Source organism: Oryza sativa, chromosome 8 (genome assembly GCF_034140825.1).
Source record: "Oryza sativa Japonica Group chromosome 8, ASM3414082v1".
NCBI classification, from domain to species: Eukaryota; Viridiplantae; Streptophyta; class Magnoliopsida; order Poales; family Poaceae; genus Oryza; species Oryza sativa.
In genome coordinates this window covers 19,125,635-19,144,367 of record NC_089042.1, presented here as the reverse complement: position 1 = coordinate 19,144,367, position 18,733 = coordinate 19,125,635, and the positions used below count along the sequence as shown (strand labels likewise).

The 18,733-nt window shown below is 40.3% G+C and overlaps 2 protein-coding genes across 4 annotated transcripts; both read right to left on the bottom strand.

The window, feature by feature from the left end:
- Positions 1–334: 334 nt before the first annotated feature.
- Positions 335–7,601, bottom strand: LOC9269177 (ABC transporter A family member 7). Of its 2 annotated transcripts, XM_015793632.3 has the most exons (18): positions 7,098–7,601; positions 6,542–6,938; positions 5,240–5,343; positions 4,984–5,125; positions 4,751–4,870; positions 4,523–4,647; positions 3,927–4,085; positions 3,665–3,827; positions 3,443–3,568; positions 3,277–3,360; positions 2,815–3,167; positions 2,325–2,525; positions 2,017–2,126; positions 1,832–1,916; positions 1,495–1,623; positions 1,287–1,392; positions 1,075–1,163; positions 335–924 (listed from the first exon to the last, which is right to left on the bottom strand). In XM_015793632.3, the coding sequence occupies exons 1-18, from the start codon at positions 7,170–7,172 to the stop codon at positions 622–624; spliced, it is 2,871 nt and encodes a 956-aa protein (XP_015649118.2). In that variant the 5' UTR covers positions 7,173–7,601; the 3' UTR covers positions 335–621. The 2 variants fall into 2 exon arrangements, with proteins under 2 accessions (XP_015649118.2, XP_066159397.1); XM_066303300.1 differs by lacking the exons at positions 4,751–4,870; positions 4,984–5,125; positions 5,240–5,343; positions 6,542–6,938; positions 7,098–7,601 and having other exon boundaries at positions 4,536–4,627.
- A 2,017-nt stretch (positions 7,602–9,618) lies between these two features.
- On the bottom strand, positions 9,619–15,023 carry LOC4345498 (ABC transporter A family member 7). 2 transcript variants are annotated; one of them, XM_015795570.3, is made up of 18 exons: positions 14,812–15,023; positions 14,320–14,704; positions 14,127–14,209; positions 13,878–14,022; positions 13,037–13,165; positions 12,817–12,941; positions 12,569–12,727; positions 12,323–12,485; positions 12,113–12,238; positions 11,957–12,040; positions 11,517–11,878; positions 11,216–11,416; positions 11,006–11,115; positions 10,825–10,909; positions 10,562–10,690; positions 10,378–10,483; positions 10,212–10,300; positions 9,619–10,103 (listed from the first exon to the last, which is right to left on the bottom strand). In XM_015795570.3, the coding sequence occupies exons 1-18, from the start codon at positions 14,902–14,904 to the stop codon at positions 9,804–9,806; spliced, it is 2,874 nt and encodes a 957-aa protein (XP_015651056.1). In that variant the 5' UTR covers positions 14,905–15,023; the 3' UTR covers positions 9,619–9,803. The 2 variants fall into 2 exon arrangements, with proteins under 2 accessions (XP_015651056.1, XP_066159940.1); XM_066303843.1 differs by having other exon boundaries at positions 12,113–12,485.
- Between the last annotated feature and the right edge of the window lie 3,710 nt (positions 15,024–18,733).

Sequence of the window (18,733 nt, the reverse complement as noted above, 5' to 3'; positions counted from 1 at the left end):
CAATACCAGCTTAGGATCCCAAGATCTCTTATATTTTACAAAAAAAAATTGAAGGAAAAAACCATCTATGTTATGGGATGGAGGAGTATTAAATATTTTAAACATGAAAAATAAATTTATTTGATTTTTAAATAACTTTTATATACAATTTTTTTCCATGCATAAATTTAATATTTTGAAAAGTGTACTATTATAGGACGAGAAATTTGAAGTTTAGAGTTAAAAGAAAATAACAAATTGTTAATTAAAGTCAATATAACAACATATTGTTATTATATTGTCTAATATTATTATACCCTCTTGCACGTATGGATATTTTCATATAGTAACTTAGGAGTTAATAATGTCTTATGATATAAAATGAAATGGAGGTAATAACTTATCATAATTATAAATTGAAGTGAGTAGCGGATAAATGCTACTGCCCCCAAAACCAATTAATTACTCTTCATAGTTCATGCTTTACTAGAAACAGAAAGTCAGTTTTGTAAAATTTGCAAATGTCACCCTAGGAAACACGAGAATTTACCATCCACCCCCACCAATCCATCGCCCATCCGCTGGCTAAGCTACGCCCACTCGATCGCCGCTAAATTAGCTAAAAAGCTACTTAAAGCAAGCTCACGAGAGGACGTGGGCGGCGGCGCGCGCGTCCATGGCGACCCGGACGAACACGTCCTCCAGCGTCGCGTCCGCCACCCCCCACGCCACCACCGGCGCCGCCCGCCGCGCCGCCTCCACCGCGCCCAGCACGCCGTCCAGCCGCGCCCCTCGCCGGGGCACCTCGAACCGCTGCGTCCCGCCCACGCCGTACACCTTCGCCGCGCCGGGGCACCGCCGCGCCACCGCGCGTTCCACCGCCTCCTCGTGCCCCGCCGCCGTCGTTATCGTCAGCGCCCGCACGCCGCCGTACCTCGCCTTCAGCTGCAACATCAATCAATCAATCAATCCATCAATCAATCAATCAATGCACTTATTACTGAATAGCCGGCAAAAAAAATTCAAACTTTCAGATGAATTAATTCTGCATTTGCTTTTTTTAACTGAGTTTTTGAGGTGTTTAAATTTGATTACCTCCTTTGGAGTTCCGAGGCACTGGAAATTGCCGTCGACGAAGATGCCGACGCGGTCGCAGAGCTCCTCAGCCTCCTCCATGGAATGTGCTGAAATGTTCAGTGTTCATGTATATAAATTCAGTTCTAGTTGCTAAATTAGTCACAAATATTGCAGTTTGCATGTATAGCTGGAAAGAAAAAAATTAACCAAGAGGAGGAGTAATTAATTACTGGTGAGAATGATGGTGCAGTTCTTCTTTGCTCTCTTAATGACATTCCAGAGATTGCTCCTCGATGTCGTGTCCAATCCGGTGCTCGGTTCGTCCATGTAAACAACCTGTTCAACATCAATGGAATCAATGAGAGATAGTTACAGCAGAAGTTTTTTCAGAGATGTGAGTGGAAGGGAATGAAGAACAGTTCATGGTAAATTTACTACCTTTGGGTTGCCAATCAGTGCGATGGCGACACTAAGCCTTCTTTTCATGCCACCACTGTACTTGTTCACCGATTTGTCGCCGAAACCGCTGTGGAACAGATTTACACTCTTCAGGGATTCATTCACTGCCTGGATCAAGAAAAGTAAAATCTGATGATCAAATACTAGAATTGTTTCCAATGTCATGTGTAGTACTACAAATGGAGTGAACATTTGCAATTTTACTTGTAAGAAGTATAGTAGGAGTATGAGATTTGAAACTCGCAGTTTGACTGTATAAAGCTAGTGCTGTAATTTTACATGTTCTTTCCTTTTTTCATGGCTTCAATTAAACTACCTTCAGTAGAGCAGCACCTGTGAGATTCTTCAGTCGGCCATAGAACATTAGATGCTCTCTTCCTGTCAGAGTTTCCCAAAGCAAACTGCACACACATTGAACAATTTCTTTTTTGTTGGCAATGATATCACTAACAAAACCATCTTCAGAAGAAATGCAAAAGAACTAGCCACTTGAGATCATACTCGTGCTGTGGACATACACCAATGTTTGCATATATTTCATTCATATCTCTCCTCAAATCCATCCCATGTATGTAGGCAGTTCCATAAGTTGGCGCCACAAGTCCAATCATCTGCAAATATAAATTGGTCCAAAAGGTGTATTTGTTAGGTTTTTTCATGTTATTTCACTACTAGGAAAAATGGATAAATTTAAGTACTACTTGATTCATGTGAAAAATGAGAGCTACTTTGAAGTGTTGATGAAGCAGATATAAATGCTATTTTGACAAAACATCATAAGAAGCACAAGAATATTGTGAAATATTCACCATGTTGATGAAGGATGTTTTCCCTGCCCCATTGGGACCAAGCATTCCAAAACACTGTCCTTTGCGCAAAGCAAGCGACAATCCTTTAACAGCAAGCTTATCAGGGTTTCCATTCTTTCCAGGGTACACCTTCTTCAGGTTATGGCATATGATCATATTCCTCATGTCCATTTCCTTCAGCAATTTTTTCACCACCTTGCGCTGAAAAGTAGAATTTTGAACAACAATTTATGACAGTATCCTTGTTGCATATTATAGTTCTGCATTACTTCATTATACTTCTATCTTGGAAAACGCCATCTATTAACTTCTATAGACGTGTATTTAATCACACCTATTGCAGATAAAAAAAAAGAAGCACGCCAATTCAGATGGATTGAGATCCTCTACCTTCGAAATCACCATGCCTTTGTCCCACATGTCAGTGACAAAGTCACATGACTTTGAAGGTAGGTGATCCTGATCCTATTCGGATGTATGCTTAACTAACCTCAAGGAAAACATCAGGTTTTGCCATATCAGCAAACACCTTTCTGGACCTCTGTTTCACTTTGTCTGGTATGATTGTTGGTGAAGAGTGCTTTGTTGACATAAACCCAAAGAGGAACAGTGGATGCCATGTAGGTCTATGATCCAGTAAAAATGCCACAGGAAGCAGAAGTATCCATTCTATAGACATTAGAAGCAAAACATCTTTCATCCCATTGATGGGGTCATTCAAGTCCCTCCATTGCATCCCAGGCTTTCCCATTTGCCTTCCTGCAAATGCATACTCTGCGAGCTCGTAAAATCCTCGGTAGAGGGCGAACCCGGGAACAAGCTCCATTGTCACAAGCCATTGTTCTAATAAACAGGTAGAATGGTAGTTTTTAATGAGTATCCAATAAATATTCAGAATAATTCCTGGGAAAAAAATTTATATGGGAACAATTGCAGAAGTGCTTATACTTACTTGGGAATGTAATATCTTCAATGAACAATTGCAGAAGTGCTTCTCCAAGAAGGCTTGATCCAAAGACATAAATGTAACTAATTACTGTAACACAGAAAATATTTGATTCTGAGGTCACTTGAAGAGCTATAGAATGAACAGAACAGAAGGTTTGAATTTTACTAACCACTAGCAGACTTGACAGACGAGAAGAAAGACGCAAGCAGAAAGGCGAGCACGATCTGAAGGTTGATATATAGAAAATAGAATACAAATTGTATGCTGTAGCTATTTAATCTGAAGATATCTAGCCCTGTAATACCAAAAAGAGTTCTCTCAGTGATTTCGAAGATTACTCGAATGTGCTAAATTCTCAATTTCCATACTCTGTAGTTAACTAGCACAGTACCTATAAGGGACCCAAACATCACGAAGAACATCATATAAGCTGCTGAAAGGGACAAAAAATAGGCGTAAGATATCATCCAATAAGGTCCATCCTTTAGCCCATGCATCTTCATCATCAGTCTTAAATTGTGCTGCTTCTCATAAACAAGATATGTCAACATTACCTGAAAAAACCATTGAAATAAATTGGTAAATAACTTATGTATGAATCCAAGATAGCTTTGATAAGAGATTGATTGTGGGACGCGATAAAGTTAACTCACTGGAAGGAGGAGTTGAACTGTCCATGTAAAGAATAGTGCATCAAGGAGTGTGGTAAGGTCTAGCCTGATTTTCATTGCAGCTTTTGGCATTTCTTTCAAATATTCCAGGCGCATTTCTACATTAGGTCCTCGAAGAAACTTCAGATATGCGGTGGATGCCTGATGAAAATGCATAACAGTAGTGATAATACTAAGTTATTTAGGACCTATAACAGATGAACTCATTTTTAGGAAAGGACTCTGAAAAAAAATGGCACATATATCCATCTGGGCAACAAAAACAACACAAATGACAAGAACCATGAAGTGTTGTTGTAGAAGATGTGCTGTTTTTGCTACAGTAGCCTTGTTTTGATGGAACAGTACAGGAGTGCACCATGCCTTTTATGTAGCACTTCCATTTCTAGTTCTTACCATATATTTTTTGAATGCGGGTATCCCCATTTTCCATTAAGCGAAATGGTAAAAATCATGTTTTCCGGTTCTTACTATATAATGATTGATATTTCTTTAGTTCAGATAAATGCCCTTTAATATTCAATGGAGTATTCCTCTACCTAAAAGTGAAACTGTACCACAACAGGCAAGTTAAGTACCATATTAACCAACCGTGCAACACGCAAAACTGTCATGGGATGGTGTCCATTGTCCCTGCTGAAGGTAGAGTTGTATGAGACATACACATGAAACCTCCTCTTGCTTGTATCAAGAAAATCATAGCCTGCAAAAATGGACCTTAAAATAAGTTAGTTGTTCAACCCGCCAAAAAAAAACTGAACTGCTACTTTAGTAGCACAGTTGCAAGGAAAACTAAATTAAAGTACCAGCAAGATATTCGTTCGATGTCCTCCTCTTATTCCCACCCTTATAACCCTTATACAAATGGTCATTCATCACCGCTGAATTCCGGCACCACAGTGATAAACCTTGAACGCACTTCACATCTATTACAATTAAAATAAAAAGGAGTGCACAAATGCACAAGTAATTCAGGGTTGAAAACATTTCATGCTAGTTGCTACGACTTCATACAAGCAAGAAACAAACAATCTTTTACCGAGTTGAATTGGCATCGCATCAGAACTTCTAGAAGTATTGTGCGAATCCCATATACATTTTCTTTGAATCACATATAGGGTACTATTGGGCACAAATCCTGGTTCTATGAACAATACATGCGCTGGTAATGTGCTTGTACCCTGGAAGAAGAAATATTCGGTATCACCTTTCCATCACAAATCAGAGTTAAAAAAGTATCGAATCTTTTGTGTAAAACGCCACTGATCACTCAAAATTTCAAATATTCAACTCACAGGGACTATTTTTGATAACTCATCAATATAAGATGAATTGTTGGAATTGGGCACACCAAGATAGTATGAAGGAGGGACATCTGGGAAAAATCCCCTTCCAAGGCCTGGCAAAAAAAAAAAGTTCCATTCACAACAACAAAAGCAAAAGCAAAAGTTGTAGCAAAACACGTGTGATGTGTGTGCGTAGTGGTGTTTGTAAGGAAAATGATCCTCTGGCTTAACTGCATGTGTAATTGAGCCACTGACATGTGAGCTATAGTAAAGTGAGACTCACATGTTAGTGACTTAACTGTCAGAGGATCTGCTTCCTACGTGTGAAATTTGACATTATGCCATTGTCACAAGTGGGTTTCGCCCAAATACCATTCTCCAAAAGGGATTCGATAAAATGCCATTATCAACTCATGCCTACTCGCTAGAATACTATTTGGGACCAAATTACCCCTCCACTCCTCTTCTTCATCCATCCACAGCTCCATTCCCTCTCCATCAAGGATAGTGGCAGCGGCCCGGCGAGCTATGGCCATCGCCTCCTCCTCCTCCTCCCTCTCCACCGGGGATAGCGGCGGTGCCCCGGTGGTCTCCGGCCATCGCCACCTCCACCTTCTCCTCCCTCTCCACTAGGGATACCGGCGGCGCCTCGGCGGGCTTCGGCCATCGCCGCCTCCTCCCTCTACACCGGGGACAATGGCGCCACCTAGGCAAGCTCTGGCTATCGCGGCAGGGAGTTGAGTGCGACCCCTCTCTTCTCGTCACTACGCATGAGCGGCTCGTGAAGGATGGCCTACATCAAGCATTGCCTCGACCAGGTTCGCCATCGACTCCAGTGTAGGTCACCTTGTCGTGCACACCGAGTGCCGATGACGTGGCCTCTGCTTTCTTGCTAATGGTTAGTGCCCTATCTCGCTGACTTTGGGCCTCACCGACTCTACCTCTCCCTCTAGTTGTTGGCCCACCGGCATTTGGTCCCATCGCCGATCTGCTCTCCTCTCCTCTCTCTTGTCATGTAAGGGGAAATGTTTGGACTAGCTGAGAGGGGGGAGAAGAGTGGAGGGTAATTTGGTCCCATATAATATTCTAGCGTGTAACCGTATATTGATAGTGGCATTTTATCGAATCTCTTTTTGACAGCGGCATTTGGGTGAAACCCACTTATGACAATGGCATAATGTCAGATTATTCGTGTATGGGTGCGTCTTTCATACAATAAAGAAAAAACAAATTTAAAAAATCGAAAGAAAAAATGCAGAGGAGCTACATGAACAACATAAAAATATACTACATTTGCTGGTTTGCATGCACCTTCAGTCAGCCGGCGGTTCTGGCCGGTGGTGAGCACGGCGACCGGGCACGGCGCCTCCGACGCGCCGCTGCCACCGTCGCCGCGACACCTCGCCGGGTGCACGGGCGTCAGCGCGCGGTACGGCTCGTCCGGCACCTGCGTCACCGCCGGCCACCTCGGTGGCGCCGGCACGGCGCAGCTGAGCGCCTGCGTGGCCGTGGAGTGCTGCACGCCGCACTCCGTCGCCGCGCACGCGCCCGCGCCCGCGCGGCCGCCGTCGCGGCGCACGCAGGCGCAGCCGCACCGGAACGGCGGCCGGTCCAGCTCGCCGTCGATGACGGCCTGGATCGTGACGAGCAGCACGCACAGCAGCGCCGGGAACGCCGCGATCGCCGCGTTCGCCTTGGCGTTCCTCCTCTGCCATCCCAAGAACACGAAAAAAATTCAGCAAGCTCTTGATAACATATTAACATCTCAAGAACCAAACATTATCTTCATCCAAGAACAAGTTTGAAATCGATTTCAAGAACCGGATTCGTGGATGGATGAAACAGCATTTGCATCACCATCACCTACCTGGAAAGAGAGGTTCTTGAGGAGGAGCGCGTGGACCTGCCTGAAGAACCTGGAGCAAGAACCTGCCGCCGCCATTGGAGCAAGCTTCTCCGAGCTCTGACAGATCAAACTCGACGCAACAACAACGATCGATCGATCAGCAAGCTCGCATATATAGCAAATTAGCAACGGTTTGCAGATTTGCAGTGTTGACTCAACTCAAACCGACCAGCTGATCACCACGGCGCGGCGCCGTGAGAATCACGCGTCGGTTGCCGCCGGGGCATCAGGCGCCGGACAGGGAGAGATCAGCGGAGGATTGCAGATGAAGCTTCACTCCTTCCATGGCAGCAGGCAGGAGCACTCTGATCTCACTCCAAGAAAAGCTGCGTCATCGTCCCTTAACTATGGCGGGTGTTACGCTTGCATTTTAATTGTTTAACTCAAGCTTCGCAGTAACTGAAGTTTTGCTTCATCAGTTACATGAGGAGAGCAGAGAGATTGACAATGGCATGGCTGCATTGGGATTTGATCCATGTGTCTAGCAAGGAGTGACATATATATGTATATTAAATATATACTATATAGTTAATTAGTGACTGGTCCTAAATTCTTCAGAGTTTAGAGCATTGTCACAGTGCAGAAGTCCCTTCTATGAATTCAGTTTACTAGCCACCTTTCTTGTTTTGGAGTTCAGTTTGGGACTTGGGAGTTATCTGAACTCATGGTAGCTAGTAGCTGAGACATCAAGAAGAGAGGGACAGGGATTGATGGAATAAGACAAGCCTTGTGTTCATCGCTTCTAAAACGGTACTACCAAATGGACTAAATCTTGTGGTTGCAGTAACTTCCCATGACTCATCTTTCAAGGAATTTAGATTATCATCAGTTCATGCTTCCATTTTTTTTTATCCCCTTGTTATTCTATTTTCCCTCTGATGCTCTGTTACGCAAGAGTTTTCGTTGGTACGAAGACTGATGCTCTCCATCTCCACATTGATCTCATTGGAAGAAAGAAAGAATGGTATTAAATGATATTAGCAGAGATAGGTTTAGGTTCTTGAGTACTACTCACCTTGGGTTCGTCAGTAATGTGATAGCTTCATGTGAACGAAAGGTATCACCGTATCAGTACTGTAGAGTGATAAAATCATCCTTGGTGCCGGCAAATTCAAAGATGGATCAAAGGAAAGCACAGTTACCAACATAAGCAAATTGACAGTATCTTAGTTTAGAAGTTAGAGCAACCTCCCTTCGATTCCAGCAAATTGACTTTTGTTTACAGCATGACATACTAAGCAAAACAGTTGACAGATGTCTGAGGACTCTTATATCTCCTCCGTTTCAAATTACTTGACGTTCTAGATTTGTCCTAGGTCAAACATCAATTTCTCTAAACTTATATAGTTTAACATCATAAGATTTATATTTTAATATATCCATCACAAGAAATAATTTCATGATATATAATTCGCATATTGTTAAACTATATAGATTTATAGAAATTAATGCTCAAAAATAGAAATATTTGATTTAGGACAAATCTAAAATGACAATTAATTTGAAACGAAGGGAATATATATATGAGAGTGATATGACTTGTACTTGTTCCATGTGAATATAGATTTTAGATCTTACAGCCAAAAATCTAATGATGCATTCTAAGATAATATATGTTGTGTGACTTCTGTAAGTCCTGGACTATTAGAAATTCAAAGAGAGCAGATGACTGTAGATGCTTTCCTCCAAGGACTCTTAAAAACAAAATCTTCAGGTTCTTATTTTTTAACACCAAGATAATTATTTGACTAATGACAATAGTTTATTCTTGTGGTTGGAACCAGCGCACTAAACAAAAACACTTCATGTGGTAGCTGCACAAGATTACAGCATCTGAAATCCCCAATCAAATAAATTATTCAGATAGATCAGTACCCAATGCTATTTTGCTTGCAATTTCAGTTACGGCCACCCTATAATTACTGGTCAAAATTCAAAAGATTGACAAAATAACAAGACCTTATTCAGAGGCACAACATCTCAGTATGAGAAGAGGTTTGAATCCATTATCTATCCTATTCCAAATAAAATAATACTCTAGTTTTTTTTTAAAAAAAAATTCCGATGCTCCCACAATGAAATGATCATTGGTAACTATAGCAGTATAAAATCAGAATAAGTGGTCTCTTTAGTTCTCAGAAGCTATTAATGTATTGTTCAGGATGTCATTGAAGGATAATGAATCAAAGAAAGATACAAGTAGGGACTAGGTAATGTGCTTTCTTAACATTGTTTTCAACATTTTACTAAATAAAATAAAATCGCATATAGCTTTCTGTTTGCGGGAAAAAAACCCGATATAGTTTTAAATATGCACATTCTGCTCAGCTGGTTTTAGTCAAAATCAACTACCACTAAGGCCATGTTCGGTTAATCCCCAAGAGGGAGGGATTGGAGGGGATTTATTGCACACCTATTGTGATGTGGAATTATTCCCCCTCAAATCCCTCAAATCCCCTTCAACCCCCTCTAAACCCAAAAAGGCCTAATTGGTGTTATACATTACAATATGAATTCCATGGTTGCTAAATATACAACTTTACCATACTACATGAACAACTCAATCACAATGCCAAGTAAAGGTTAGCATATAGTTCAAACAAACTATATACAACACATGATCCTATGAAGGAAAAAAAATAACCACCTATCGATCCATAATATTATTTACGCGATCACATTGACTCCTTGTGCTCCTTTGGCAACCTTGATGAAGACATCCTCCAAGGTGGTGTCGACGAGGCCCCAAGCGTGTATGCTGAACTGTCTTTTTGCCTTCTCAACTGCATGGAAAACGTCTGCTATCTTCACCTCCTGTTTTGGCAGCTCAAATTTCTGCGTCCCTGATATGTGATATATCCTGTTTGCACTTGGTGACAAATGCTGAACCAGCTGTTTGACCTCCTGTTCATGTTCTGAAGATGTTGTCATAGTGAACACATATGTGCCACCATATCTAGCTTTCAGCTGCCAAAACAGAATGCAATCCAAATATTCAGATATTAACAAATGTTTATAATAGGCATGTTACATTAAGTGTATTTATTTGTTTTTGCAGGTAACTATGTAAATTACCTCCTTTGGATTCCCAAGGCATTGAAAACCACCATCTACAAAAATACCGAGTCTATCACATAGCACCTCTGCCTCTTCCATTGAATGTGCTGAAAAAAAACATACTGGATTATCCACTATTATTGTTCATATAGGCAATTTAAAGAAGGTCAGGAAAGCTCATTACTTGTAAGAATGATAGCACGATTTTTCTTTGCCTCCTTCACAACATTCCACAAGTTATTTCTTGATGCTGGATCTAGTCCAGTGCTAGGCTCATCCATGAAAACAACCTAAAAGAACTTTTTCAGTTGCACATTCCATTGCATTATGTGCAGTTGAAAATCAACACACATAAATCATATTAGTACCTTGGGGTCCCCAATCAATGAGATTGCGACACTAAGCCTTCGTTTCATGCCACCACTGTACTTCCCCACTTGCTTATTTCCAACACCACCGTGAAACAGGTTAACATTCTTCAGGGAGTCATCAACTGCCTGATAGTATGCTATTTGTCAGTTCAAATATTGATATATTCATGTGTAATATTGGAATTGTTACCACAAGACAAAATTAACACACCAATTTACAGTGAAGGAAAATAAAGAGATGAGTGTGAAGATAACTATACCTTCTCTAATTCAGCGCCTTTAAGATTCTTTAATCTCCCATAAAACAATAGATGCTCTTTTCCAGTCAATGTTTCCCAAAGTAGGCTGTATTTTAAGCAGCATTAGCAACCACAATATATTTTGCAATGGATTACCATAAAAATGGTACTAAATAAATTAGTTTTAGAGCAAGAATCATACTCGTGTTGTGGGCATACACCCATATTTGTGTAGATGCTATCCATATCAGTGTTTATGTCCATCCCATGGACTAATGCTGTGCCAGATGTGGGTGGAATGAGCCCAATCATCTATGGAGGAAAAAACATGGAAAGTATATGCCAAGTAAGGATCGTGCAACATTGTCTATTTTTTTTGTCAGAATTGAAGAGCTACTTGTTGCCACTGTACCATGCTGATAAATGATGTTTTCCCAGCTCCATTCGGGCCAAGCATACCAAAACATTGGCCTTTAGGGAGGGCAAGAGACAACCCTCGAACTGCAAGTTTGTCCGGGTTTCCATCCTTTCCATGGTAAACCTTCTTCAGGTTGTCGCATATGATTGCTTGGCTTGCATTTGGTTCCAGCAGAAGTTGCTCGACTACCTCTCTCTGGATACAATTTAGCAAAATCAGGAATGAAACATTTATGCAATTTGAGAATATGCAACAACACGATTTCAACATATATACAAAATCAGGATTAACTTACTTCTTGGGAAACATCAGGGTTGTCCATTTCAACAACTACTTTAGACCCTTGTCTCCCAAAGCTCCTCCGCAGTGATACAGCACGATTTTTGAAACGTTTCAAGAAGAACATGGGTGTTTTACGGGCTCCACTACCCAATGATGAGATTTTATCCAAATAAAATGCTAATGGGAGTAGAATAGCCCATTCGACAACCATGATAATCAAGACATTGCGCATTCCATTCTCAGAGTCCCTCAGATTAGTCCACTCCATACCATTTGTTCCCATTGCATTTCCAGAGAATGCATATTGACCAAGCTCATATAACCCTCGGTACAGCGAAAATCCAGGGATGATTTCCATGACTACTATCCAACCCTCTTTGAATGGAGAAAACAATGCTCGTCATGCATAAGATATAAAAAACAATAGCTAAAATAAATAGAAAAGAAACCTACTCGGAAAACTAGTAGACTCCACAAAAAACCTCAGAAGAAATGCCCCTAGTAAGCCAGAACCAAATACATATATATAACCAACCACTGCAGCACAGAAATTTCTCAAATTAGTCATCCACGAGTCTTCTTTGGAAGTTGAGCATTTGAATCACAAACCTGTGGCTGTTTTTACAGAAGAAAAGAAGGCCGCAACGAAAAATGCAAGTGCGATCTGAAGATTTATGTAGATGAAGTAGAAAACAAACTGAATGCCGTAGTTATTTGTTTTAAAGAAATTTAAACCTGTAAGGAAGAAAGTTAATTTTGTAAGCATGATAAATTTATTTGCAAAAATACAATGGATTGAAGAAATTTCCAGTTGATTACCTATCAAGGATCCAAATACCACAAACACTATCATATAGACAGCTGATAGAGCAAAGAAGTAAGAATATGATATCATCCAGTAAGGCTCATCCTTCAAGCCGTGCATCTTCATCATAATTTTCAGCTTCTGTTGCTTCTCGTACACGAGATATGTTAAGATAACCTGGGAACAAAATGAAGTACCAACTAATTTGATGTCCTCTGCAACTTATGTAAGAGTTAAGAAAGGTTGCATCTCATACTCACTGGAAAAAGTAGTTCAATGATCCAGGTGAAGAACAGAGCACCAAGAAGAGAAGAGAGATCAAATTTTGGTTTGGTTCCTACTTTTGGCATATCTTTAACGTATTCAAGCAGCATCTCCACTCCACTTCCTTTAAGAAATTTCATGTATGCATTGGATGCCTATAGGAAAGATGGAATGAGTTGTATTAGTAGTTGTAGTGCATATGAAAATTGTTAGACTTGAGGTAGTGGAAGTTCAGTGTACGTACCGTGTTAACCAAGCGTGGAACTCGTAGCAATGAGATGACGTCATATGCAGTGTTGTTGTTATATGTAGAGTTGTACCAAATGTTTATTTCAAGACCATTGTTGTTTGTGTTCAGAAAATCATAGCCTTTGGAAAAAAAGCAAACTTAGACATAAGGTAAGGAACCATTACATCAATAGTGGCAGACACTTTTCTCTGAGGGGATCAGAAGATGAAATCACCTGCAATAAATTCATTTGTCTTTCCTCCTCCACCTCCTCCACCTTGCTGTCTATAACCTCTAAATAGTTCATTATTAATTTGTGATGCACTTTCACGCCATAATGATAAGCCTTGAACGCAGTCTATATCTGGACATTGCGAAATGCATATCAGATTTGGACATTTTCACAGGTGTAGGAAACATATATGAAAGATTGAAGGGACATTGACAGACTTTAGTCTTACTGTTGAAGTATAACACTGGAATTCAACATCAACAGAACATTGCTAATCAAACATATTTAAATCTAGATTTTTATAGTCAAATGATGTTATAGAACTTTATGCCAATATGGCTTTGGTGTCTTATTTAATAATGCCTCCCCCAGTCCCAAATACATGTTGTCTTGAACATATACACAGTTTCTAAAATGCATCTTTGACCGCTGATTTCTGTTGCAATATATTTATAAAACGCGATAGACCTATAATATTACAAAAGAGCATTTCAAAACGACTTGTATTTCTTACTGGAGGGTATAACTGACAAATAACGCGGTACGACTACTACTCTTTTTACCAGGCATTAAGTCTGACTATTGATAATGACGAGGAATACTGTGCAATTCCAGGTCCGAGAATATAACTGTGACCAGTGCTGAGGTAGTAATTCCAAATGGCAATGATTTTTTTATAATATTATCATAATTACCTACTTATTCGGTATACCATATGCCTTTACTTCCTAGTACATATTAAATTAAATAAGTTAGGCCTAGCAAGTTACCCTGTTTTCGCTACCTGCTTCCTTCAAACAAAGATGCAGCTGAACGAAAAACTGTGAAAAGAAAAGCAACTTACTGAGTTGAATGGGTACAGGTCCAGCTTTGTTAGAAATTGTTCGTGATAAATTGGACGAACACTGAGGCTGGACCACATATAAAGAATGCCCTGGGGTAAATACCGGCTCTATGAACTGCGTTGTCCATGTCCATGTGTCTGACCCCTAAGACAAATAAATCCAATCAAGAGCTCCACACATTAGAGAACATGGCAACCATGACTAATGACTGTACAAGCAATTCTGCCATTAGGCACGAATAAACTCACAGCAACAATCTTGGAGAACGCGTCAAGATAATCCGTGAAATTCAGAGAGGGAGGCACAGCAGGGAACAATCCACCCCAAAGACCTGCCAACAGTAAAGCATCAATGAATTAATGAACACTTTTGATCCAAAGATTGAACAACAAATCAGATGTTTTTTTCCCCTTCTAGTATGTCTTCGAACTAAGAACATACTTTGAGCAAGCGAGCGGTTCATTCCGGTGACAAGGACAGAGGCAGGGCAAGACCCTGTGTCCCTGCAGGTCGGGTCAGGCAAACCGTCGAACGGCTGGGAGGCGATCCTGACGGCCCGGGACTCGGGGCGGGGGACCTGGACCAAGGCCGGCCATGGCGTCGGGCTCTTGATCGGGCAGCTCCCCACCTGGTCCAGCGTGGAGTGCTCGACGCCGCACTCCGTCCTCCGGCAGGTCCCGTCCGGCGCGGCGTCCACGCAGGCGCAGCCGCACTGGTACTTGGGCTTGTTGATCTCGTGGTTGATCACCCCCTGGAGCACCACGAGGATCACGCACAGGAACACCGGGAACACCGTGATGCACGCGTTCGTCTTCATGTTCCTCCTCTGCATCAAAGCAAGAAATCGCAAGCAAGCAAGAAACGGTGAGGAAATCGAACCAAAACCTGCGAAATCGGGGAGACGCGCCAAGAAAGAAAGAGGGAGGAGGGGACCTGGAAGCAGAGGTTCTTGCGGAGGAGGGCATTGGCCTGCGTGGCGAATCCGGCGGCGCCCCTCGACGACGACGAGGAGGAGGTGTCTGCCATCGTCGGAGGCGGAGGAGGTGGGGGGAGAAGCTACGCTGCACCGGCGATCGCCTTCGTCTCCGGGCTTTATAGCCGCCATTTTCAACTGGCTCCCGCCAAATCTGCGTCGTCACGCCGCCGCCGTGAGGGGGGGGGGGGGGGGGGGGGTGGTGGTCGCTCTCCGCGAGGGACCGTATTGTAATAAAGAGAAGTTGGGAGGGGGTTGGATGCAAAATCTGTTAGCCGTTAGGGTCACTGTCCTCCGTCAGGGAGGCCGTTAGCCCACGGTTCAGTACACACTGCCTCCTGAAATCTGAATACCGTTAGCATGTTTGGTAATAAGAAAAAGGTTAAGAGATCACTAGGATGAGTGCCAACTGCCAATGTACTGCTAAGGACGAATTGATCAAGAGTTGCTATTTGGTGAAATCTAAACATGTTTGATAAGAAAATACTTTTGGCATTTCCCGCTTGTGTTAAGTGTTAGAAACATGCGTAACTGGCCTTTTTGTCGAAACTAATTATTGGAGCATTTGTCGAGACTTTGGGTGTCGGTCCGTTGTTATTACGCACCCTAGGTTTGACGAGCATTATGTAAAAATAATAAATTTACTATTGGCATTCACTAATCACTAGGCTTGGATTCGAGGCGAAGAAAGAACAAAATCTGCGTTGAAGAACAACAAGATCGAAGAGGAGAAATTAATTGCAACGTGCATCTAAACCATGTTATCGTGAAGAGAGAATCTTTGACAAATCAAATGAAATATCCAAAAACCAAGTCAAAGTCAAACATGTAGAGCGAGAGGGGAGGATTTCGTACAAGGGGCTTGTACTTGTACCTCACAAAGTGACAATGGACTTCAAGTGTGTGGTATAGGTTGAATTTGTTTAAACAACTCTGTTATTTAAGTTGGAAAAACGATACCCTGCGGCATGATGGGATTCCATATACGTGGATTGCAAAAGGTCCACTCGTATTGTATAATCTGTGGAAGGGTAGGACTTGTTAATTACTCCATCCGTATTTTAATGTATGACGCCATTGACTTTTTAACAAACGTTTGACCTTTCGTCTTATTCAAAAAAATTTATGTAATTATCATTTATTTTATTGTGATTTAATTTATCATCAAATGTTCTTTAAGCATGACAAGCATTTTTGTATTTACATAAAAAAAAATTGAATAAGACGAATGGTCAAACATTGGTTAAAAAGTCAACAGCGTCATATATTAAAATACAGAGGGAGTACTTGCTTAACATTTCCTTGGGCACCAAGAGATTTAGTATTAAATTTATTGTGCTATTGATCATATGTGGTTGCTAAGATGATGTGGGATTAGCAGACAAATTAAATTACACTTAGAATAATATCCAAACAAAAATATATCTACCGTAAACCTCGCAATACTTCCTCGAAGACCTAAAGAAAGTGATTTTATACTTACATATTCTAGTGTAATTTTTTTATCTCACCTAGCGTAAATGTGATACAAGCTTAGTTCCAAATTTTATGCTGGAAATGTAAAATAACTGTAGAATTTCACCTAAAAAAACTCTTGAATTTAACGTGGTGCAACATCACTTTCTACTTAGGTATAGCCAAATTTGGCATGTATTAGTAATTATATTTTTTTACTAATTGTGCTGTCTATTGTATTTTGTGCTTAATTATTGCACACCAGAATCTCTAGGAGTGGACAGCTGATTGTTTTACAATTAGAGGGGAAAATTATAGATAGAATGTCAAAAGCGATGAGCTTAATTTGAGAAAATTCCAAGAAACAAGTAGCTTTTCACGCAAAAAAAAAAAACAGAAGAAACAAGTAGCTCTTGGCGTTGATTAGTAATCAAGCAGGGTATATAGCCCCAAAGCAAAAGAAGAAGTAGGAGTATATTACACATAAGAAAAACAAAAAGTCCATTTATAGTCACCATCACACACTTGGTCACAAATCACAAAACTTGCATCTGATTGTTCAGATCAAGTACAATTCAAGCACGAAGACATGTCAAAACTAAACTATTATATCACGCGCTGAAGAATTTTCATGTTGAACTTGTTTCGCTACCGTTAGTAACTATTCAATTCAAAATTTCAAATATGGCATAAAAGGGTTCTTTTGATCACATGGTGTGCCCTCGCATATATATGCCAAAACTATCATGAGACCACATCCAGTTTATTGTAATTATTAATCGATTTCAGAAACTTCACTTGAGTTCTCATAGCTAGTTGTAAATATCGCCGTTGGTGGTCAAAAGATAAGACCATTAGTATATTATGAAAACGAACGTTGATAACAGCAAAATTGTCAACATATGTGGCACTACGAGCGAGCTAGCATGCACATGTAATCTATCACCATCACACACATGCAATTCAAACTTGGATTATTTGTGATCCCAATTATTTTGTACATTTACAAGTCACACGTATTGGATAATCTGTGGTTGAAGAGATACGAGTTTGTCCCCGTGCAGATCATGATGTAAAATCAGCAGCAAAGGTACATAAGCATTCTATATATATTCTTATAATAATAATAATGAAAATTTTCCTCACAAAAATGGAATTTACTATGTACATTTTTGCCCTGTTTAGACCCAACCCCAAAATTTTTCACCCTGTCACATCGACCGTTTAAACACCTGCATGAAGTATTAAATATAGGCTAAAAAATAACTAATTGCATAGATTGTGACTAATTTGTGAGATGAATTTTTTAAGCCTAATTGCTCCATGATTTGACAATGTGGTGCTACAGTAAAAATTTACTAATGACGGATTAATTAGGCTTAATAAATTCGTCTCGCGGTTTACTGATGGATTCTGTAATTAGTTTTATACCCGATGTGACATGCCAAAACTTTACACCCCTAGATCTAGACACTCCCTTTGGGTGCCTATTCCTAATATTTGACATACAGATATGCTAGAAATTTAACACTAAAAATGACGTAACTTAATACCTTCTTATAGTCCTAAGAAAACTATTAATTGGTACTAACATGCCACATTATCTAAACTTTGGGCGCCATATTTGGCATATATTAGTAATTAAATTTTTAATTACTAAATTTCCTACTATATTGTGCTTACTGCACATCAGCAGCTCTAGGAGTGGACAGATCAGCATATTGCAATTGGGAAAAACATTTCATTTTTGTTATGAATGTTCCATATGATCTTTAAATAGATAACTATCAAATTAAGTTACAGGCTAACTATTATTTGAGAAAACACAGAGCAACCAGTAGCTCCTCGTGTAGATTGGTATTCAAGAAGAGCCAAACAAAGTCCTCAAGAAAAAAAGGAGAAGAAGAGCCAAACATAATATATTATACAGCAGAGAAACAGAAGTCCAAATAGTCATCATCAAACACATGGTCACAACTCACAAAAACTTGCATCTGATTGTTCAGATCAAGTTGAATTCAAGCATTTAGACATGTCAAAACTATCATATCATGCTGCAGAATTTCCATGTTGGATTTGTTCTTTACCGCGTGTAATAAAACAACACAAAGTTTCAAATATAGCATAACGGTTCTTTTCACATGGTCGTGCCATCACACACACACACACACACACACACACACACACACACACACACACACACATATATATATATATATATATATATATATATATTCCTAATTTGAGTGACTATCATGAGATCACGTCGAGCTTGTTGTGATTATTAATCAGTTTTAGGAACCTTCCTATGAGTTCTCCTAGTTGTGGATATCACTGTAGGTGGTTAGAAGATAAGAGTTGAAAACAAACGTTGACAACAGCAAACTTGTCAACATATGTAATACTAGCTACTGGCTAGCTATCATG

Excerpts from the sequence above, each read along its gene's own strand:
- LOC4345498 (XM_066303843.1), bottom strand. The coding sequence starts at position 14,904 with ATGGCAGACACCTCCTCCTCGTCGTCGTCGAGGGGCGCCGCCGGATTC. Across the intron at positions 14,023-14,126 it reads CGTTCTCCAAGATTGTTGCT|GGGTCAGACACATGGACATG; the intron begins GTGAGTTTATTC and ends TATTTGTCTTAG. Across the intron at positions 10,691-10,824 it reads AAGGCGCTGAATTAGAGAAG|GCAGTTGATGACTCCCTGAA; the intron begins GTATAGTTATCT and ends GCATACTATCAG.
- LOC9269177 (XM_015793632.3), bottom strand. The coding sequence starts at position 7,172 with ATGGCGGCGGCAGGTTCTTGCTCCAGGTTCTTCAGGCAGGTCCACGCG. Across the intron at positions 1,917-2,016 it reads GGTGTATGTCCACAGCACGA|TTTGCTTTGGGAAACTCTGA; the intron begins GTATGATCTCAA and ends ATGTGTGTGCAG. Across the intron at positions 1,624-1,831 it reads CAGGTGCTGCTCTACTGAAG|GCAGTGAATGAATCCCTGAA; the intron begins GTAGTTTAATTG and ends TTCTTGATCCAG.